The 22,530-nt window shown below is 31.6% G+C and overlaps 5 protein-coding genes and 1 long non-coding RNA gene across 9 annotated transcripts; 3 read left to right on the top strand and 3 right to left on the bottom strand.

Annotated features, from left to right (window-relative positions):
• Positions 1-101: 101 nt before the first annotated feature.
• Positions 102-5,145, top strand: LOC143186794 (uncharacterized). 2 transcript variants are annotated; one of them, XM_076390574.1, is made up of 6 exons: positions 102-353; positions 781-827; positions 2,669-3,302; positions 3,682-3,848; positions 3,937-4,486; positions 4,580-5,145. In XM_076390574.1, exons 1-6 carry the CDS (start codon positions 314-316, stop codon positions 4,693-4,695), a joined length of 1,554 nt encoding a protein of 517 aa, XP_076246689.1. In that variant the 5' UTR covers positions 102-313; the 3' UTR covers positions 4,696-5,145. The 2 variants fall into 2 exon arrangements, with proteins under 2 accessions (XP_076246689.1, XP_076246696.1); XM_076390581.1 differs by having other exon boundaries at positions 103-353; positions 2,087-3,302.
• A 75-nt stretch (positions 5,146-5,220) lies between these two features.
• LOC143187945 (intraflagellar transport protein 22 homolog) lies at positions 5,221-6,414 on the top strand. Its single transcript, XM_076392044.1, has 4 exons — positions 5,221-5,516; positions 5,659-5,828; positions 5,900-6,099; positions 6,183-6,414. The coding sequence occupies exons 1-4, from the start codon at positions 5,478-5,480 to the stop codon at positions 6,350-6,352; spliced, it is 579 nt and encodes a 192-aa protein (XP_076248159.1). The 5' UTR covers positions 5,221-5,477; the 3' UTR covers positions 6,353-6,414.
• Positions 6,415-6,716: 302 nt separating this feature from the next.
• Ppat-dpck (Bifunctional Phosphopantetheine adenylyltransferase - Dephospho-CoA kinase) lies at positions 6,717-8,786 on the bottom strand. The gene is made up of 5 exons (XM_076389043.1): positions 7,998-8,786; positions 7,591-7,934; positions 7,274-7,528; positions 7,003-7,185; positions 6,717-6,919 (listed from the first exon to the last, which is right to left on the bottom strand). The coding sequence occupies exons 1-5, from the start codon at positions 8,587-8,589 to the stop codon at positions 6,725-6,727; spliced, it is 1,569 nt and encodes a 522-aa protein (XP_076245158.1). The 5' UTR covers positions 8,590-8,786; the 3' UTR covers positions 6,717-6,724.
• A 293-nt stretch (positions 8,787-9,079) lies between these two features.
• On the bottom strand, positions 9,080-10,389 carry LOC143188355 (uncharacterized). The gene is made up of 6 exons (XM_076392563.1): positions 10,150-10,389; positions 9,843-9,988; positions 9,585-9,741; positions 9,390-9,509; positions 9,143-9,305; positions 9,080-9,092 (listed from the first exon to the last, which is right to left on the bottom strand). Exons 1-6 carry the CDS (start codon positions 10,385-10,387, stop codon positions 9,080-9,082), a joined length of 837 nt encoding a protein of 278 aa, XP_076248678.1. The 5' UTR covers positions 10,388-10,389.
• A 505-nt stretch (positions 10,390-10,894) lies between these two features.
• On the top strand, positions 10,895-17,725 carry LOC143188214 (uncharacterized). Of its 3 annotated transcripts, XM_076392346.1 has the most exons (13): positions 10,895-11,751; positions 13,367-13,428; positions 13,599-13,672; positions 13,796-13,880; positions 13,958-14,049; positions 14,124-14,410; positions 14,487-14,786; positions 15,007-15,135; positions 15,361-15,430; positions 15,509-15,802; positions 15,873-16,012; positions 16,207-16,574; positions 16,670-17,725. In XM_076392346.1, the coding sequence occupies exons 1-13, from the start codon at positions 11,680-11,682 to the stop codon at positions 17,316-17,318; spliced, it is 2,622 nt and encodes an 873-aa protein (XP_076248461.1). In that variant the 5' UTR covers positions 10,895-11,679; the 3' UTR covers positions 17,319-17,725. The 3 variants fall into 3 exon arrangements, with proteins under 3 accessions (XP_076248461.1, XP_076248463.1, XP_076248462.1); XM_076392348.1 differs by lacking the exon at positions 15,007-15,135; XM_076392347.1 differs by lacking the exon at positions 15,007-15,135 and having other exon boundaries at positions 15,274-15,430.
• Positions 17,726-21,394: 3,669 nt separating this feature from the next.
• LOC143188496 (uncharacterized) lies at positions 21,395-22,516 on the bottom strand. Its single transcript, XR_013003533.1, has 3 exons — positions 22,174-22,516; positions 21,616-21,670; positions 21,395-21,535 (listed from the first exon to the last, which is right to left on the bottom strand). It is a non-coding gene; the product is annotated as an uncharacterized LOC143188496 (long non-coding RNA).
• Positions 22,517-22,530: the final 14 nt, after the last annotated feature.

Below are 22,530 nucleotides of genomic sequence, written 5' to 3'. Positions count from 1 at the left end.
TAGTAACATTTCGAGTTTTGGCCATGAATCGTACACAAAGCATGCGCTGGATGACCAATATGGTAGATCTTCCACTTCCGACAACGATAAACAACGTCATTTCCTTCTTCTTTGTAACGAGAAAGTAATCCGGCTAGCTAATCCGCTTCTCATTTTTGTGAACACAGTAGACTGAAGTCGTATCCGTGGTTTAGTAAAAACAAGAACATTGTATATTTTAAAGTTAAGTGTAATACAGAAGAGTACTGTATGCGCTTTGATATTTTAAAGTTATTTCTATCCAAAGTGATTTAACTAAAAGATAACGATCAATATGTATACGAGAAGTAGACAAAATCAAGGCTATGCCAATGGTAAGTTACTTTAAATGCCTTTAAATTGAAAGTTGGATTTTAAAGTTTGTCACATTTTATAAAAAAAACATATGTCTTATATTTACGGATGTGTACATAACTCCCATAGAAAAATAATCAATATTATATATACCGGCTTATGAAGAATGGCGTCCTCAAATAGATATCATTTCGACACAATTAAATTAAATACCAACTAGAAAAAGAATAATTTCATAAATATATCGCGAATACCATATTTTAGAATAATTTTATAAGTTTCTTTAATTTTTATATGCAATCATTTTTTTATTTATTTCGTAAAATATACTTATCAAATACATAAATTTATTTATCTTAAATGTCTTTGACCCTATGATACATGAACTTCTTCATGTGTATTTAATTTACTATTTAATGTTAATAATTTCTTTATTTATATTTTCAGCAAGAAACCAAAATAATCCAAATGTAGGCTACCCAGGTCAAAACACTGTAAGTTTCCTTGTTCTAACAACAGTTTTAATGCAATAATATTTTATCAGTGATTTAGACACATATTGGGAAACAACTGTAGTTTTGTATCAGTAATTCTTGTAGTTGCAATTAGATACAAAGTATTTAAATACATAGTAGCTTCTTTATTCCAATATACAAAATTATTTTACATGTGTCCAAATTCATATAGGTATATAAGCTTGTGTACCAAAAAATGTGTGAGCGTTAAATCTATTAATGAAAAAACAATTACAATACTTTCATTCATCAGTAATATATAAACATTTCAATATGTTTTAAATGCATTGCTAACATTAATAAAACACTAATAGAATTTTAATCTAATATATTCATTTATTCAGTATTTTATAGACCAGGTATTTCAGAACAAACTGTTTCTCAGTAATATATGAGAAAGATTTCAGTTTCTCAATTATATAACAAAGAAGTTATAAGTATTATTAAACAAATAGTAACAAATTCATAAATTATAAATTTGTTACTTGCTGCATACTTTGCAATGTTTCTTGTAACATCAGATGTAATTGTTACATAAATATTAGTGTTTTTATTATATAATATATGTTCAATAAATATACATATATAGATACAGAAAAGATTCCAGTATACAAGTGCAAATAGTGGAAGCATTTTTTGGTAATATTCTGGTACGTATACCAAAATATATTAAAGATTCATTCTTATATTACAATATCATTTGGTATGTATACCAGAAGCCTATTACAAAGTGTTTCATATATATGAGCATATGTATATATTTTAATAAGGTATTAACTAATTACATATTTCTTTTGGTATACAATATAATTGCACATATTAGAGTGTTTATGGAAGCATGTAACACTCTAGAATTAAACATTTCTATGATAAAAATATTTTCATTTTAAAGTTTTCTTTAACATAAGATGTTACTTTATAGTTATTTATTTATACAAATACACTTTGTAGGTGTAAAAGTTCAATTTTCATTATTTCTTTGCTGATTTTATAATAATAATGACTTTTCAATATTTGTCTTTAAAATAATTAATTGCGACTATTTTTTTTTCTTTTTTGTTTTCTTATTAATGATATTAACATTAAAGAAAGAAGAAAAAAAGAAATGGAAAAGATTTTGAACAATATCTTATTCCATATAATGAAACTATGTAGTTATTCCATTTGTTGTTTCCAATGTTTCATCCATTTGCATGTACTAATTAGTGGTCCCTACTTTCCCCTCCCCTGCAATGCAGGAACTAGTAGCTATACAACAATACCGAGGAGGTCTATTCAGCCAGGGACTAGTTCGTCAGTTACCCACATAGCATAGCCTACCATAGGCCATATTTTTGATAACATACTGAACTGATGTTTAAAACATGAAAATTACAATGATGTTTATAATTCTGACCAGTCACTGCATACCCAATAAAATAGGAATTTATTTTATTTTTCATAATATTTTTAAAATTTGATAACTAGAATAAAACTTATTATTTTAGATTCTTACTTTGTCTATAATAAAAAATGTTCTTCTTTTTTCCAAATATTATATACAGCTATATAAATCTGATGTAAGTTACATAGGAAATAATCTTCAAATTCAATTTTAAATTGTTTTTTATGCACTGTTGTACATATTCTTTTATATTTTCAACTATGTATAACCTCGGCTCAGTTATAAGTAAAAAAAATATTGGCTATAAGGAAAACTTGGCATCAGTTATGGGGGTAGCATTAGACTGCTTCTGAGTGCATATACGATGCTAGACCTTGGTGGGATAGCACAACCGTAGAGGTTCCTTGTGTAGCGGCGACCCACCCTGTTTTTACAGTACAACCAACAAGGAGGGTATCAAGGCTCACAACCTGGTAATCAGCAAGGCAATTACAAGCAAGGAAATGCACAAAATTCGCAATTTAAACCACAACAGCAACAACAGCAAATGCAACAACAAATGTCAAGGACCATGCAACAAGGGAAACCTCAACAACAGCAACAACCACAACAGCAGCAGCAGCAACAACAACAACCACAACAACAACAACCACAGCAACAACCACCAACTCAACAACAAATTAAACAAGTTCAACAACCTGCTATGAATTCTCCCCAAGTTCAACCTCAACTTCAATCTCAACCTGTTTCCCAAGCTCAAGCTCAACCGCAATCACAACCACAATCTCAGCCTCAACCCCAAACTCAACCTCAACCTCAACGATTGAAGCCAATTTTGAAACAAACATCTCATAGTCAACCACAATCTGCACCACCTGTTCAGAATAATCCTGTTCCATCTCCTCAAACACCAGTCCCTATTCCACCACCTTCTATAATAGCTACTTCTACTCCTATACCACCAGCAAATAATAATACTGCTGAAGTAAAAAATGATAAAGAAATGTCTGACCAAGGTGATGTTGAAATGCAAGAACCACAACCAAAGTGGAGACGCAAAGCACCTGGATGTAAGTATTCTTATTTCATTAATTATATATTCTTTTATTATTGTATTTTCTTAAAATTAAGTAAAAAAATTCCTTTAAAAAGTATATTATATTCTTGTATCAAATTTCTAATATTACTATAACAAATTATTACAAAATTGGGAAAAATGGTTTTTGAAATAGTTATGAGTGATAGTATTATTAATAATTAATATTAAAATGATGATAATTCACTGCGCAAATTTGAAGATTAAAACAAATGCTATGTGCTCCAGAAAATTTCTGTTGAGCTGCAGCACTTTTAATAATCATTGTAAAGAGTTACTTTCTGATTTAATATAAAATCAAATTGATAAATTAATCTGTAGTTCCATAAATTTAACAAAATTTGTGGATTTAGTTAAAGTAAATAAGAGACTGAAGCGATTACGGTTAAACCAACGCTTAAGGAAAACTTTACAACCAAAAAATGCAATTATGGTATTAAATGAAATGAAAGCTGGAGTGCAATTCACATTTCCTGAAACTCAAGGAATGCCAAATTCTCTTTACCTTGTGCATGCTGAGGTATTTAATATAATACATATTATATATATTTTTTTAACAGGACATAAGTATTGTTAAATAATTACTAATATAATTTAAATCAAAATAGCTTGATGGTAAAACATATGTTGGACAAGGATTATCTAAACCACTTGCACGACAAAATGCTGCTGAGAATGCATTGAAAGCGCTATTACTTGAAAAAATGACATCAGCGTCTATGAAAGCACGTATTGATGCTGAAACAGACGGACAAGCAAATCAATCCATAGAGTCATCTAATACTGAAGCTCCAGAAGAAACTGGAACACCAATGGATACTACTCCAGACGAAAGTGATGAAATTCCATGGAGTTCTTTAGCTAGTTTTGCATTGTATAAACTTTTCCTTGAATGGCACAATCAAGGAACATCAGTTCCAGTTCCAAGACCAGGATTACCATCACCTGTTAAAGGAATTAAAAGAGAGATCCCTAATGTTCAGAAAACTCCAGTTCAAAAAGAACTCCCACCAAATGCTACAAATATACATCCTGTAATGTTATTGAATCAAATGAGACCAGGCTTAACATATGTAGAATTAAACCGTGTTGGTAATCCACCTAACACAATGTTTACTCTTGCTGTAGATATTGATGGTATTGAATACACAGGAACAGGTAACAATACATTTTTTCTAGAAATACTAATTTCTAATTAATTTTACATGTTCATAAATACTTTATCAAATATTTATATATATCATATTACAGCGAAAAATAAGAAAGATGCCAAGAAAATCGCTGCAAAATCTGCGCTTTTAGCTTTGTATGGTTTGACTTATCCAGATGAAACTAAACCAATGATGCAGGAAGAAGCAATGATTTGAAAAAGTTATTTATGGATATAATGATTATAATTTGTAAATTACGACACTAAAATCTCGTTATTAATTTTAATTAAATTGAATTTGACATTAATTCATGATTTAATTACGAAATTGATTATTCCAGTGTTGCAAAAATATTCTGAAAATATAGTAATATTATGACAATTTCTCAAAATATGCTTACGAATACATAGAATTAATTTAGACATACATAAAATGTATGATCTTAATTATCTTAATGTATGATATTGACCATCTTACATTTACAAGGTTTACAAAAGTATTCTCTTTAAAGACTTCTGTGTTATAATACTAATAAAAACAGAATCATAAATATTATAACAGATACACTATATCAGCATGATCATTGTATTTCTTTTATGAAAACAACTGTATGTTTTTATATATGTATTTAATTTGTATTTACAATAAATCGATCTTTAGACTTAATTATTATACCTTGAATATTATGAAATTATTTTACTATTATCCTGCTAAACCTAATATAAACTTAAATTGGTCAGTGTCACAAGTGATCACAACTTACACATATCCGTCTTAATAAAAGTGTTATTAAAAAAATTTTACTCTTACACACATTATGCTCTTTCTATTACCTAGCTTTCCATATTAATTTCATTCTATACTCATACTTGTATCTACAGTGTTTGTACCTTACTACAAAGACTATAGAAGTGAGTAAGTGGTTGTTATAGTAACAAGTTTCTAAACATTCAAGTCAGTAGTAAGACGCTTATATAAAGCTGAAGTACAGTAGAAATATGCAACCATTAAAAATAGTAGTTATAGGACCTGTTAAGGTAATGTTTTACATGTGAAGGTATAGTGGAGTACAAATGTTCATTGTTCATTATTTATATAAGTTTGGAATTAAAATATATAGATACATTTTTTAAATTAAATTCTCATATTTAAAGGGCCTTATATAGGACTATGTTTTAGAGTGGTAAAACGACGATATCAAATTTTCTGGCCGATGCTACTGAAATACCTTACGATTATTATCCAACTCATGGTGTTCGCATACTAGAATTCGAAGTACAAAATATAAATTTAAATAACAAAAATATCAGGAAAGATATTCAGTTATGGGATTGTAGTGGGGATCACAAGTATATATTGATATTTTATTTATCTAAAAACAATGAAAAAGATGGAACATACTTAATTGTAAATCTTTTAGATTCGAAAATTGTTGGCCAGCTATAAGGAAAGATTTACATGGTGTAATACTTGTATACAGTGAAAAATCAAACGATTGTTTAAAGGAAATTCAACAAGCATATGATTATTTTATTAATCAAACAAAGTTGGGTCCAGATAAATGTGTAATATTTTGTTATGATCCCGAGAAAAAAAATCCAGAAATATCAAAAAGTATTTGTAAGTATTAATTATGTGTTTAAAATATTTAGTATTCTTAATACTTAGTTTAAATATATACTTTTATTCTTTTATTATTATAGCTTCAACATTTGTGAATGTATCTCATGTAAAATGTAATATAGAAAGTGGTGGAAATAAACTTAAATCTGACTTTTCTTCGTTTATTAGCACAATAGTTACTAAAATGCATAATTATATAGATCAAGAAGAAAAAAATATTTTAAGCGATAATATATTATTTAGTAAGTAATATAATTTAATTCTATATGATATATAAAATTTTAACAGTATTATAAACGATATATTACATACCAGAATTAAAAGATTAACATTTTATTAAAAACATTAACTAATTGCTTCTTTTTACCCCATCTTTCTTATTTTTATTTGATATATATTGAACATTTTTGTAATAAATTTATATATATACACTATAAGTGGAAAACGAAATTATATAATTACTATGCATTTAAAAAAAAATGCTTAATAACATTGACTTTTAACAAACAAGTAATTTACAGTGCATATATAATTATATACATACTTATAATTCATTCAATGTTATATAAAGAATATAACTAGAATCATGGTTTAATTAAATATTACTGATAATATACAATTATTATTGTTTATTTAAAAATGTCATTAATTCATTCCATGCTTTTTGCACTTGTTCCTCAGTAACATTATGACTCCACAGAGTACATATAACAACAGTAGCTTCATTAACTTGTTCTACATTAGTTGGTTGAACTTGAATTCTTAATTTTGCTTCATCTTCAGTTAATCCATTTCTTTCTGTTACTCGTTTTACAGCCTAAGAATTGCATGTTATTATATTTAGTAACTTCACTATACTTTACTAAATGTAAGAAATCACAGTTATTCTTATAGACTTACTTCTTCTTGTGGAATGATGCAAGTCCAAATTTCGTGGCATGCATTTTGCCACTTAGCTTGAATTAAAACAGCTGCCTCCATTACAATTATATCAAATCCTTTAGCATAAAGATCATTTATTTGTTTTTTTGTTTCATCCAATATCAGAGGCCAAACAAGTTCATTTAACCTTTGTAACTGTGTCTAAAAATAAATTGATATTTTTATATACAAAATAAAAGATAAAAACAATGTATAGCTGTAAGAATAGTGTGAAATAACATAAATTTACATTATCATGAAACACTATATTTCCAAGGGCTTTTCTATCAATAAATCCATCAGATCTCAAGATAGTTGGTCCAAAGTGTTTAAGTATTACATCAAAACAAGTGTTACCAGGTAGATACAAATCATGAGCTATTTTATCACAGTTTACAAGACCTGCACCTAATTTTTCCAATTTATTAGCTACTGATGACTTTCCACTTGCTATACCACCAGTTAAACCAATAATGTAAGGCCTTAATGGTTTATCATTAATTCTCTAGAAGAACAAAAAAATTATAACTTCTTCATTGAATAAATATTTAGATAGCAAACACGTACAGGTGCTCGAAGTCGTGTTCCTAATAATCGTATTCTGCTATTGCTAGAACTAATTTTACTTTCTTCATGTTCTCTATGATTCTCATCTGTCACCAATTTCACAACATGAATATCTAATTGACTCAGGTTCCTTTCCTTGCGTACTTCATTTATTTTAATACCACCACGTTTTGTTTCTTCACTAACTACTATCATTTCAAATGTTGGATCATCCTTGGTTGGACCATACATGTCATTTATTGGAACAACATTGTATTCTAATGTGGAATCTATATCTTCTAGAAAATCTATAATATTCTGAATTCTATTAGAACAAGGTTCTATCAATTCCCATAATAGTTTTCCTACAAATTTAATTAGAATTTAAGTAATATATTAATAGTTTTTGTATTTAATCAAAATCTTACCATGTAACATATTTGTATCAGTCACTCCAACTGTAAGTTTTTCTGTGCAACGTAGCACAGCTTCGCTTAGAAATATTTTATGACCGTTATGTATACGATCAAATGTACCACCAAGCACTACATTTTTGTAAATTTTTTCTTCTTCTACACAAGGCATTGTATCATCCATTTTCTCCACCTTTTGATCATCATTAAGAGTAACAAAATTACAGCCCATAGAAGTATTAGCTAAACAGTCTTGTATAAATGTATCAGCTTCCTTTTTACTATAGATTTGATCAAAAATTACAACTTCTACAGGCTTTTTAGTATTAATTATCGATAGGGCAGGATTTTTTATACTCGTAAGTAGAACTCGGACATCAAGTCGTGAGGATATTGCAGACGTGTTAATGTAAATATTGGAAATGGTTTGAGCGTACCGCGTTGTTCTCCATTGAGATTTCGTAAACGTGTAATTTCCTGACAGAAAAGTATTTTTCTCTGGAAAATACTGAATGTATAATGTTTTTAATACATGTTTCTTAATAATTGGTAACAATTTTGACACTTTCGTTGGATTTGTTAAAACTAATAGTCCAGTGTTTGCCATTGTATAATAAATTACTCAACTTTTAACCTTCCGTTTTGACGACAGTTCCAGGAAATAATGCTGCTTATTATGCATTATACTTCGTACGTCAATGTTTTCGTAAATCGATTACGAGCTGCATTATGTAATAATTTATATTCAAAGAATAGATATTTTTCTTATCAATGTAAATAAAACTTTCATAGTCGTCATTTCCAGTCGACATTTGACACATCTTTACACGTCATAAGAGGCTCTTGATATTTGTAGAACGATATAGTATTTCGTTTTCAACAACATAAGACAACATTTTAATTTTAATTATTATTTTATTATGATCTTTAGATATAATAAAAATTGATGTTAACAAAGTTATCTCATTACAATACTTCAGACAACTTAGTTATTATAATATAATAGTAATTACAATAATTATAATTGCTATTTTAATTTACATTTTATCTAGTACACAAATCTTATACAATTAATATATAAAAAGCTATATTATACATTAAAAATAAATCCTATACATTAAAAATATAATTAAAAAATATATTTAATTTATTAATTAAACTTGTAATTCTTCAATATTGGTGGCATAGATAAGCATCTTGAGATTTTATGAGGTGAAACATTTTTATGTAAAATTAACCATTGCATTAGTTTTATGTTATTATTATGATGCGCCATTTTTAGTAATACATTGTACCATTTATTTCTAAGGCCAAATGGGCATCCTACACAAAAGAGAAACAATATTATACATAAAATGATGACTATTGAAATTATAATTATGAAATATTGTTTTTGTTATGGCCAACCTGAGGTTTTGAGAGTGTTAAGAAATGAAAAATCATATTCTTTTGGATTATTAAGGAAATAATAAACAGCCATACATAATGCATTTTCTCCTGTTATTGTAGTGATAAAAGGATCTGCACCTATACTTATTTAATACATACATATAGATTAATATGCATATATTAGAAAATAATGTAGAATATGTATGTATGTACCTTTTGCTAAGGCAAATGCTACCAAATGTGCACCACCATGAAAACAAATACGGTGGAAAGGTGTTACTCCATTAAGAGGAGACTGCACATTCAGTAATTGTGGACAATAAACTATTATGTCAATGCATTTCAGTGCATAAAACTTGTCATAACATTTCTAAAAATATACAAATATTTTCTAAATATATCAAAAGACAAAATAATAATATAAGAACATTATCATGTAATATATTATCCTAAAATCAAAAACTCCTTTACTTCAGCCGCGTATTCCAAATTACGCAACATTTCTTTATGACTAATTATGCTTCGATGTCGAATAAACGCGCGATTATAATTTTTAATATCTTGCATTCCTATTACATTGTGTTTTGTTTCGAGCGTAAGTTTTTTGAAACGCTGTTCTGTAAGTCGGTTAAAAAAGTATAAAATTTAGAATGTATTAAACTACAGTTATAGTATATTTTAAACATAAAAATAAGATTCATGATTATTTAATTGATAAAAGTGTAACGAATATAGAGTCTGTGGGAAGAAATTTAAAATTTGAAAATATAATATCTACCATGAATAGAGTAGAACATATAAGAAACAACTGCGATGAAGCCGGCAACAGCAACGAATTTAAAAATATTAGGAGATATTTCAATTAAATTTCCAAGATATTTCAGCAATATATTACAGAAAGATTCATCATGTTTCATTTCAAGATCCATGGCTAGTTTTCTTGAATGTCTTCTTTTGCTTCTAATACTTTTCGAATAATCTGAGGAAAGAGCTTTTTCAAAGATTAGTAACAGCATGAACAAAGTATACAGTAAAACTACCACCTACTATTCCTTCTTACCTTGTTGCAACGCTACAAGTGGTAGGAGCTAAAATTAAATAGTTCCGGGAATATTTGAAATCCGAATCAGTTTGAATAGGTATTGGGCTTAATTTCGAGAAATATACTCCATAGTTATGATGCATTGAGATTCAATTACATAATATTATATTGTATATGTAGTATAATATTATACAGGAACGTAAAGAACTTTAAATATCATAAATATATACTAAAAATAAAGGAAATTCAATCTATTCTTCTAAAAATAGTATAAATACGAACTGTTTCCATTCAATGTTTCCAAACACATTACAAATCGTTTATATTTTCTTTAAGTAACATTTCCAAACGCTTAAGACTATAATTATTATTCGTTCATTTATGTAACTGGAATGCTGCATGATGGTGACTCGAACGAAACTTAGCTAAAGTTCACATAATCAGGCACAGGGTATTTCATTCCTAATTCATACCATTTTACTCTATTTCTTTGAAAATTCCCTCTCAATCCTATCCCAACGCTATCTTCACGCCATTGCATTAGATAGGTCGAGTATCGCAACCTAGCAAACATATTTCCCCATAGCCGTGCGTCGAATAACCAATCAGAAGAAGCGAGCGACGATGCAGGATGTCCTCTTTCAACAGTCGACACTCCGGAAGTGATCGTCAAAGGGGTAGAGAAAGAAAGAGAGAGAGAGAAAGAGAGAACCCTTAGCCTGAGTAACGATTAGATATACCCCGAATCCTCAATTTGAAGTTCTGGAACGGGGTCGCCGTAGGGGGGCACCCACGGATACTCGGATATTACTATACGAAAACAGAATCGACGCAGACGCGAGCCATACTTGATCGTCGCGATGAGTGCGTTGTTTCGAAGCCCCCGTCCTTAGTGTTTACAATCCTTTTACGCGAAGCTGATCGGTGTTTACGATTCTCTCGGGTCGCCGCGATTGCCCCGCGTACCATTGACTGTCTTTCCTTCGCTTGCCAATCAGCCTGTCTAAAAACGATCCTGGCGTGCACGGGGGCAGAGTTCACGCGTAAGGATAGATCTGGCCGTGTTTGCCTTCCTCCGTGTGTGACTCGAAAGTGTCGTCTATTATCGTGCACGAAAATGGCGAGTTACACGTATCGCCGATGCTCCCAGGGAAATTATTCTGTACCCGTCCATACGGATGACAAGAAGTGAAACGTTTCCACGATCTGCCGATGCGGAAGAACTTTATCGAGGCCAAGTGACAAAACAATTTCGAGTAGTCAAAGATGGATGCAACAATTGAGAGAGAGTGCAGTGCTCTGGGTGGCCTCTTTCAACAGATTATCACTGACATGAAGGTAAGTAATACCGCGACGCCGTTTGGTGCCCGATACGTTAACCGAACCTGTGATTCGACCGCGTTTTCTTCCTGTTCATTGTTTTTTGTATGCCTTTATACCGTTGCACAATTTACGATGCAGGCGAAGGCGCGTTGTCGATGCATATCTTGTTGACGCTGTTTAACTGTTCCCCACGCACTTTGCTGAAAATATCGTGCGGTTTTCCCTTTCTTTTGTTCCCTCGCTCCCCTTGTTGCACTTGTAAACTTTGTTAACGATGCCCCCGTTCCGAGAGCTGTTCTACGAAACCATTGAGATACTTTAATACCATAGAACGAGGGCAAGAGCTAATTTACATGTTTTTAGAGCGTCGAAATGTTTGTTTCGTTTTTGCATGTCAGAGGATGTTAGGTGATGTTGAGGAAGAAAACGTTTTTAACGTTGTTTTGAGTAACGGGTGTTGCTGAAGTTCGTATCGACGCGGATAAAATAGTATTTCAAGTTGTGATGGAGGAATTTAATGAGTAATGTGATTTTATTTGAATGTTTGTAATATGTAATTGTAGTGTATGTTAGTTTAATATTTTAGAATGGTGGATGAATTGCAAATGTTAGGTATTATATAGAAAAACATAAACAAACTTATATTTTTATGATGGAAGTTTGTTCAAATTGAAAATCATATTTAAAAGTTCATGTACAATTCAGAATCAGTTGCATGTTCTTGGTATCTGCACTTTAACTAATAAACTAGCTCTAGCTCTGGTTTAGATCCTTGACACCACAGTGTGAAACTTAAAACAGATTCGTCATTAAGTTTTAGTCTACCAAATATTTGTACTTCTAATTTTAACTAATCTTGGTTTTGAACTTGTGTGAGCATATTAGTCATAACTTTATTTATTTGAGATACAGATTTGAAATAATTTTTTATCTTTAAGTGTGTGATACTTCAAAAATACATACCAAAGTTTTTATACTATATTTGGAAAATTTTATCTTTATTAATATTATTTATCTACTTGTTTTCACAAATGAAAGTTTTCTCAACTTAATTTATAAGAAAAACATAATTATAAATGACTATGTAGTAGAAATACATGTACATGTATTCCAAATAAATTGACTTGAATAAAATATTTAATAGTGTAAATAAAAAATATTTTATTTCAGTTATAAGAAGATATAATTAAGTTTAAAAATAAGATAGACCGTTAATTATTAGGAAAATTTTTCTTTGCTTTAAAATATGTAACATTAAAGGGTTTTAATATGTAATGTTAAGAAATTACAAAGATTAAACATTGTTTGTAATGATTTATATGCAAGTGTTTTTATGTCATGTTAACACAACAGTTATAAAAGTATTCAATTTCATAACTACGTTGTGGAAATATGTAATGGAAAAAATAGGTAGGCGTATATGATAATATTCTTATCTATCTATAATAATAATAAAACAGTATCTATAATACTGTATCTATAATACTGTTTTATTTCTATGAATTTATATTATAACTTATAGTTAAAAGAAATAATAAAAAATATCGGAACAAAGCAATGATATTTACATGATTTACAAAATCAACAGCTGCAGAAGTAGAACTGTAAATTAAGAAATTTTTATTTTTAGAATGGAGCACCATTATGGGAAGACTTAATTTCAAAAGCAACAAAATTACATTCATGTTTAAGGTAATAATTGTTTCACTTGTAGCACGTTTGTACTTATTTTATTAGTAGATTATATAGTAATATTAACTATTTAAAAGAGAAAAAAAAAATAATTGAACTAAAACTTTTAATTTATTAAAAATGTATGTTTAAATTATTGTAATTATATCATTATTTCTATCTTTCTTTAGGGCTGCTATTTTAGCTGTTTCTGCATATCTTGAAACATTTCAAAAAATTGCTGATGCTGCAACTAATGCAAGAGGTAATTACAAATGATTCCACTTGAGTTACTTTTCTGTATAATATTTCCATTAGTTTGTTTGAATGTTTAAATATTTACATAGTACTATAGAAATAACTAAAATTGAATAATGCTTAAATCAAGGTGCAACAAAAGAAATTGGAACTGCTTTAACTCGGATATGTCTTAGACACAAAGCAGTTGAAACACGTATGAAATCCTTTACCAGGTAATTATCTTTCTATTTTATGTTATCTGCACTTATTTTTTATTAATTATATTTCTACTTATACATTTTTCTGTTAGTGCTATTATGGATTGCTTAGTGTTGCCTCTTCAAGAAAAATTAGAAGATTGGAAAAAATCTTTAATAAATTTAGATAAGGAACATGCCAAAGGTAAATAGAATATATTATTTCTGTGTATAATTCTATGTATAAAATTACTATGTATAAAATTGTATTAATTTCAGAATACAAAAAAGCGAGAGCAGAATTAAAAAAACGATCTACTGATACATTACGATTACAAAAGAAAAAGGCTCGTAAGGGACAACATCTACATGTACAAGCACAAGTGCAATGTCATGGATCTGCATTAGGAGATGTTGAATTAACCCGTATGCTAGAATCGTCTGCGGCCGTTGTTCAAGAAAAACGCTTAAGTTTAGAAGAAACAGAAAGAAGAGCCGTTCGCGCAGCCCTGCTTGAGGAAAGAGGCAGATTTTGTCTTCTTGCCAGATTTTTGAAGCCAGTACTTGTTAGTAAAATGATTGTAATAATCAAACCATATAACTTTTAAATGATAGCTTTAACAATATCTACAAAACACGTAGGATGAGGAAATTGCAATGCTAATGGAACTGACGCACCTACAAGAAGTTTCTGATCAGTTGCAACGACATGCAGCTTCCCCGCATCATCTACCACCTGCGTCTGAACAAGTAATAACGGATATAAAAGGTTGCGATGTTACACAATGGTCACTCGCTACGCCTCCTTCCAGTCCTTCTTTGTCTCTTGGATCAAGGAAAAGTTCGATGTGTTCGATCAGTTCATTAACTAGTAGCAGCAGCGGTTCTTGCAAAAGTCATCCGAGCCCATCTGGACATCCTTGGCATAGATCACTTTCCCAGGTGAAAATTTCATAAACACGCAAAGATGATATTAAATTTCTTTTCTGTCTGGCTAGTCATTGTACTCAGAATGTTAGCCGTCATAATGCATGGCACATTAGATTTTATTATTTACGCACCAGCCGTACACCATGTGAAATAGTTGCTTGTAGATTACAGCATGATTGCCGTTCGGCATCTGCTTTAGTGTATGTGGTAGTCGATGTTGTACTCGTTGTAGCCTGTCGGTGTCAGGCCCTCCAGCATCAGTGGTATGATGACTCTGCGCCACTTGGCAAATGGTAGTTCCCGTGATTCAGGCTTCACTTCTCAGGATACACTGTATACGCAACCTATTTCCGAACATCAGGTAAGGTCGTGATAGAAATTAGCTGCTTGCTATAGCATTTTATCACTTTCTTTTCACTTTCAACAACAAATAGAATTTTTTACTTCCCGAATATGAATGTGTCTGTCGTGTAGCTGAAGTTGAACTGTGTTGTCGTAGGTATCGAATGTGTCTTCTCAAAATAATCAAAATACTGGTAGTACTACAACAAGACCTGTAACCACTGCTACTTGGCCTGACTTACAGGAAACATCAGTTCAGTATGACAGACAAAATCAGAATACGATCAACGAACGACCTCATACGATCTCTTCTGGTAAGGATATTACTACTCGTGTTGTATTAAGAATGATGTCATTCATTCTCTTTAATATCTTATTATCATTTATTTTAGCTTATGAAAAAGGACATCAAAGACCAGCACTCAGCGTTTACACATTCCAAGCTCCAGACAATAGTGGCTGTTGCCATAGTCAACCCGCTTCTCCAGTTTCTTCTTCCTCTTCATGTTCTTCCTCGAATCAACAAGGGTCTAGAGTACAGTTGCGTAGAAGTAATGGTAGTAATCGTCCTCCTATACCGAATAGATGTTCTAGTTTAGAACGGCCGACAGTTCCAGTGAAGAATGAACCTCCTGGAAGTCCTCGAGGCAAACCCAAATTACCGCTTCCAGCACATTTAGCGAAAGGTATGTATTATACTTTCGGTGATTATTTTAATGTTTAAGATGTAATGTGTGATGATGTGATCTGATACAGAGTTAGCAACACATCAACTTCAGCAACCAATGTATGTGAACATGCACGAATTAGCAAATCTAGCCGCAAGCCGTGCTCAGGAGATGCAGCTGCCGTTGCCTCCACCACCCGCATCATTAACAGCGCCGGGGGCTGAGAAGGTACATCTTAAATGTTTTTATAGTAGTTCATTTTCTTAATTTATAACGTGTCCCATTTTTTTACAAAATGTCCCAGGTTTTTTAAGTAGAAATTTAGAAATATCCCAATTTAAAAAAAAAACATGGGGACCCTATTTTACAGTATTATCGGAAAGTTTACTGTTGCGAACATTTATATTAATGAATAATTACAGACTGAAGGTGCAGAAAAAGATGGTGGAAGTCAAACGTCAGAATCTAGCGTTGAATCTAGTAGTGGATACGGTAGTCAAACTACCATACCGCATTCTCATTCGCTTCAGAATCAGAATGAGAATGCTTGGAATGTACCTGGTGCTGCGTCCACATTGACGGTTCGTAGAGGATCTATGCAACAAGCAAGCAAACCTCCTCCGCCGACAAGACGCACGTCTACTATCATAACTGCCACATTCAATACTCCTTCGTCTGGTTCTAATGAGGAGCGTACCGATAATACTTGCGACGAGGCTGAAAACCTTCCTCCACCGCCAGCATTTTTATTAGAAGGCTCTTCGCCCACAGCCAGCCCTACTCCTCAGCGGTAGGAGATAATTCTTTTTAACTCCTACTGAAACGAAAACCCCTTAAGCGACACCCAGAACATTGTCTTAATGCAATATATATTTCGTATTGCAGATCTGTCTCCGTGTCGGAAACAGTAAGGACCCTTACAGAACTGCGTCACACCCCTGCTAGCCCTTCCCTCTTGCGTAAGGCTACGGGGCAGACGCAGTCGCATAACAGCTCGTCTGCTACATTGCAACATAACACTGTGTTACAAGTAACTCGATCTTCCGTCGAACGTTCATGCGCAGCGATTCGTTCGGCTTCCCAAGAACGTGGATCTGCTAGCACGCAAATGACCACGATCAACACGAATGTAAATATTCAAGGGCAAGGTCCAGGGGGAGTTGGTCAGAGTTTTATGGCGGTTTTAAGTGCTAAGCTTATTAACAGTACAGGTAATAATGCCACAAGTGGCAATAATGCCAATAGTCCTAAATCCGCGAGAAAGCATTCCGTTGAACAGCAGACAAATAAAAATTCCAAAACGCCGTCTGGTTTTCTTGAAACTTTAAACGCTAAGCTTGCACAGCAACAGCAAACTCTACAAGGGAATATGTCGAGTAAATCGGCAAGTGTTAGACGTATCATGGGTAGTCGCGTTCCCATTATGGATCCTTTGCAAGTTAGGGACTCTCTCATGGATCAGATTCGAAGGGGCACTTCCTTAAGAAAAACTAGTGGTCCCATTAACGATCGTTCAGCACCTAAAATATATTGAATAATATAATACTAATGTTCACGTAAGTTCCTTCTATAATCTTTGATGCATCTGTGTTTCACTGGCGATCATTGTGATAATCACAACAATCGTTATTGGAATCCAATAGACGCGTTTTATGTCACGAAGTAAATGTGACATTTGTCAGGCGATGTTTGTAACATGTGCATTTATGAACGTCCATTGGATAATAAGTTTGGAATCTGTATAGACTGATTTCATTACACTTTAGTGTATTAACGTTAAAATAAAAGAAAAAGGCAAATCGAATCGTTTTACACGAATCCGTTAAATACTGTCGTTAATTTCATTAAAATTGCGTAAGAAAGGCAGGAGGCTCTATATTAAATCCATCCTTAACATATACGATATGCTTTAGTGTATAATAACATATAAATTAAATTTGAACAAAGATGGAAATAACTTATCAATTATTATTTCATTAGAGTCTGATCTTATTACATTGTAGTATCTGATAATTAAAGATAGTAAATATATATATATATATATATATATATATATATTTATAAAAGTGTAATAAAGTAGCACATGCATATATATTACTAATATATTACTAAAAATATATGGACAATATATTAGTAATATATATAACACACATATATATATTAATATATATATCTTAACTCTGCTTGGTTTGAGTTGACATTTAACACTACTAATGCCCGATGCTTGCCAGTATTGCGGTAAACCTGACTGATTTAATTAATATTTTAGTAAATGATTGAATGCTTTATACTTTACTAGTAATGGTAATAAATACAAAATCTGCGTATAATTTAATATAGAGCTGGTGTCTTAATATATTGTTATTTTATATAATAGTCATTAATTTTTCCTATATTATGTGTCTTTCATTTTTGTATGGAGCGCACAAGCAGAATTATTTTTTATTTCGTACTGTCTTTAATTCTTGTCATTTTCGATAACTATATATCCTTTAGAAACATTTTCTGATCATTTGACATATGTTAGAAAGTGATATTATTATACATGGTACAACAAAATCGAACATGAGTAATATAAGTACATATTACTGCCCAGGTGGAACGAGTAATTTTAAAGTTAGTTTTTATACTGGTCCTATTTATTTCGATCTACATTGATCGATATCGATTGTACTTTCATTATAGTATTGTTATTCTGTTTCAGTAACAATCCATTTTTCTGTTTTAATAACAATTAATTTTGTTTTTTCCATATCGATTATTTTCTACTAGGCCAGTACAATATATTCCAAGTGAATCTTAGTTATGAAACTATAGTACATTCGTGTTTATTAATATACCAGTGAATTTGCATTTAGAATATGCGGACAGAGATTTAATTTCCAAACATATTGATACTACATATCAGAATTTTTGTATCACTGGATTTTTTTGTATTAAGTAGTATAGTTATACATAATATTTTTTTATAATATTATTATTCTGGGTGGAAGAAATATAATGACTTTATAGATACATCTTTTCTACAGCTTTGGATATTAGTAGGCCTAAATCCATTTGGCCATATAAGATCATTGGCAGTATATTATCATATTATTTAACTGTCTTACTGTCGCTATTTTATAGTTTCGTTTTATTAGTTTCTTTAGAAAGACAGAAAGTGTTAGCAATTAATAAGGAGGTCAAGTGAAAGGAAAAGAAAGGTTTAATTGTTGAGAAAAGCTTTATAAGGATTAATATTTCTAGAAGTTTTCACGAAATATATTCAAATATAGACGAAAAGCTTTACGAACTTTAAAATAGATGAAATAGAGGATGTAGAAAGAGAGAGAGTAGTGAGCTAGATGTATTTAATGATTTTATGAGTACCTTAAAATGACGATTGTATTTCTTTCATTCAAATTGTTAGGAATATCGTCATTATATCCTAGAACATGTGTATTTATTATTCCTCGAGTATCTACTGCCAAATGTATTACTGATATTCTTAATATGTATTGGATCAACATGTTGTTCTGCCTGGGCAATGCTGTTCCAATATTCGGCAACTGTTAAAAATAAGCATTGTACGGGTGTGTTTTGGTCGCAAAAATGATTGGCGAAAGAAAAGAAATCGATTAAGCGTTACAATATGATGACTTCGACAAATACACCTCTAGCGCGTACTAAACGAATTTCTGCGACTAACGAATCCTAATGTAACAAAGTATTGTTAATCATATTCATCCCCTTTTCTCTTTAAGTTAATCGAATCGCGATAAAATTCCAGTATATCTATGTGTATCGTATTATTTATTCGCGCGAATAATGTATTGCTACCTTTCATGATCGAATACCTATAAGCAGAGAACAAAATACCTGTTACAAATGATAAGTATAATATATATTATATATTATATACATATATAATATATTTGAATATAGATATTTGAAATATCTCAAACGGCGCCGACTGAACTGAGAAATGCTACTGCCAATTCATAAACGTTCAAACGTTCCTTTTCATTCCTGATGCAGTTAGATTTTGCATTTACTTTAGCAAAGCGTCGCGACGAGATTAGCTTCTATTGAATAATAACGAATAGTTCTTTATTTATTTCGAGCAAACATTTTACTGTTTACAACGTGAATAAATATAATAATACTTCCAGAGATAATGATAACGATGATGACGATGACGATAATAATGACGACGACAATGATAATACGATTTGATATATTTAATGCTGAAAACAGATGGTGTTCGTAGTAAGATAGTAAGAGTAATCAAAAAGTAATCGCGAATATTATCCAACATTGCTCCGTGTAGAGTTACACGTACGATTCGTTATAAATTCAAGTCAGCATTAATTGACAAACACTTAATGCGTAACAATAAATAAAAAACGAAGGAAGGAGGCGTAATAATAAATAAATATTCATAAATCCACTGTAACAAAATAATATTTAATAGTAGTACAGTTTAAAAAAAAAGGTGATTCTTAATTTGTAATAACTATTTCAGTAGAGGTCAGACATGAAGATAATGAATAAAATTGCAACAAAAAAACAATATATATCCGCTTTCTTGCGTGTTGTTGTTCACATTGTCGAAACAGTTATAGATGAAAGTAAGCTGACCGATCTATTACGTCGAAGAAGATAATTGCTTTATTTACAATTTCATCGATTCCATAGTAAAAAAAAAAAGAGTGTGAAAGAGACTGTGCGAGAGAAAGAGAGAGGATAGAGATATTTAAAAAGAGAAATTATTTGGTAACAAATTCATTTGCAATGAGGGTGATAATTTTTTTACATTATCATATGTGTACCACCCGTTAGCTTATCCTTACCATTAGTTATATAATTGATAAACATACTTGTAGATAAAAAAAGGAAGAAGATAATGTATATACCCTGCGCGAAGTTTGCGAATAGCATATCTATATGGTCGAAGTTTTCACAGGTGGGAGGCCAATTTTTCGATGAGGTCTCTGGGAGTGATAAAAATGAAATTCCTTAATCGCCTGCTTCTCTGGAATTTCGTAAAATACGAATCGGCGTTCTATCTTTCAAAGTAAATTCAAGTGAGAGGATTAATTATCCTTTTGATTTGAACAAACGGATCGAGCCTCTGTTATTTCAGCAGGCTCGTCCATGCTGTTCATCGTCATTTTACATGTGTAAAACGAGTCATTCAGTATCAGTACGTGGTCACTGATGGCACCAATGTCAACGTCCTTGCTCATTATTAACGCGAAACTTCCATCTGCAAGAAGATATTTTTTTATAAGAAATACAAATAAAGGGGAAAAGAAAATATTGTAAGATGATGTACGTGTTGTATGTAACGATATGATGGATGGTTTATTATCGATGTAGTGTCATGACGCGTACAGTGTCCTCTCGCTCTAGGCTCGTATCTCATCGAGACTAACTTGTAACAGAAGATACCTTACCGAGGCCAGTTTATACGGATCACTTTTGTCGAAGAAACGAGCGTATGAGAGATAGAGCTTATAACGAGGGGATACTGTATTTAACGGTTCGTAAGTACGTATGGGAATCTAGCGGGGCGCAGGAACAATTCAAATTTCTGAAGAACAGAATGTTAGAAGCACGTTGAATGATTCGGGACGCGTGCGAATCCACTGTACGAAATCCTCTGATCGCCACTTTGACCGCGCTGCTCGTCGAGCAATATACATCGCTGATATTCGATGGCAACTTATCGGCGCCATATAGGGCAAGGTTCTTTCACTCTCGTTGAAGCTAAATTAAAGAAATGTAATTGTGAACATAATGATTGTAACATGTAACTGTTGTGTAGATTGTAAAATACATTCACTTACACGATAAGTGTTGTTCGTCGTTCGTCGTGCTCTTTAATCGGTCGCCAGGATCTTCCTAGAAGAGTTCGTTATTTTGTACATTCTGATTACAACACTTTTCAACTTTTATGTTTCGCATGTCAAAGTAAACAAAACAGTCCCATTGGTGGGCGATGGCTAATGGTTACGCTGGGCCTTCCAACTAGAGGGTGTTGTGGGACTGTTTGAAAAAAGAGCGAGTGTTTGGAGATGGTAAGCAGGAGGATCTTGCTATGGAGTGGGGAAGGCAGTGTCTTCTAGAAAGGGGACTGTGATGAATCCCACAACACTTATCCCAGAACCGTCGATTGGGAACGTGTTTTAAAAGAATTTCTAATGTGATCGTCAGTTATGGAGTGATATTTTACATACCAAAAAATTGAAGTTGAATTATTATTAAATAACACCTACGATACCAAATAAGGATTAAAATGGTTGAAATACTTTAAACACTTAAATTATTGGAAAGGTTTGTATCTTTTAAATATTTATTCATGTAGTGAAATTGTGCATAGTAAAGAAGACATTATTCGTTTATACCTGTGAAATATTTCATCTATCGCAGAAGTTGGCGCCAGATCAGGGAGTCCACTGGTAGCAATGGCGTCTTCCTCTTTATAGTGTAATTTATCCGGCTGCTCGTAAACTGGAATCAGCCTTTCCATATTACCCGAAGTTTCCATTGAATGATCAACGAAGAGATTCTCTAAAAACTCTGCCAAGGGCCGTAAAATTGTCTCCATCGTTTGAGGCTTCTTCGGAATCGACTTTTAGATCACTTTCTATTTCTAACAATGGAGCTAATCAAACTTACCTCATTTGGATGCATGTACGTACATTTATTACTACTATTATATAAATTATTAATAGATTATTGTAGAACCTCTTGCGTATATT

The sequence above is a fragment of the Calliopsis andreniformis genome, chromosome 2, assembly GCF_051401765.1.
Source record: "Calliopsis andreniformis isolate RMS-2024a chromosome 2, iyCalAndr_principal, whole genome shotgun sequence".
In the NCBI taxonomy this organism is placed as follows: domain Eukaryota; kingdom Metazoa; phylum Arthropoda; class Insecta; order Hymenoptera; family Andrenidae; genus Calliopsis; species Calliopsis andreniformis.
Note: the sequence above shows the minus strand (reverse complement) of the source record. Positions and strands in the feature narration are given on the sequence as shown.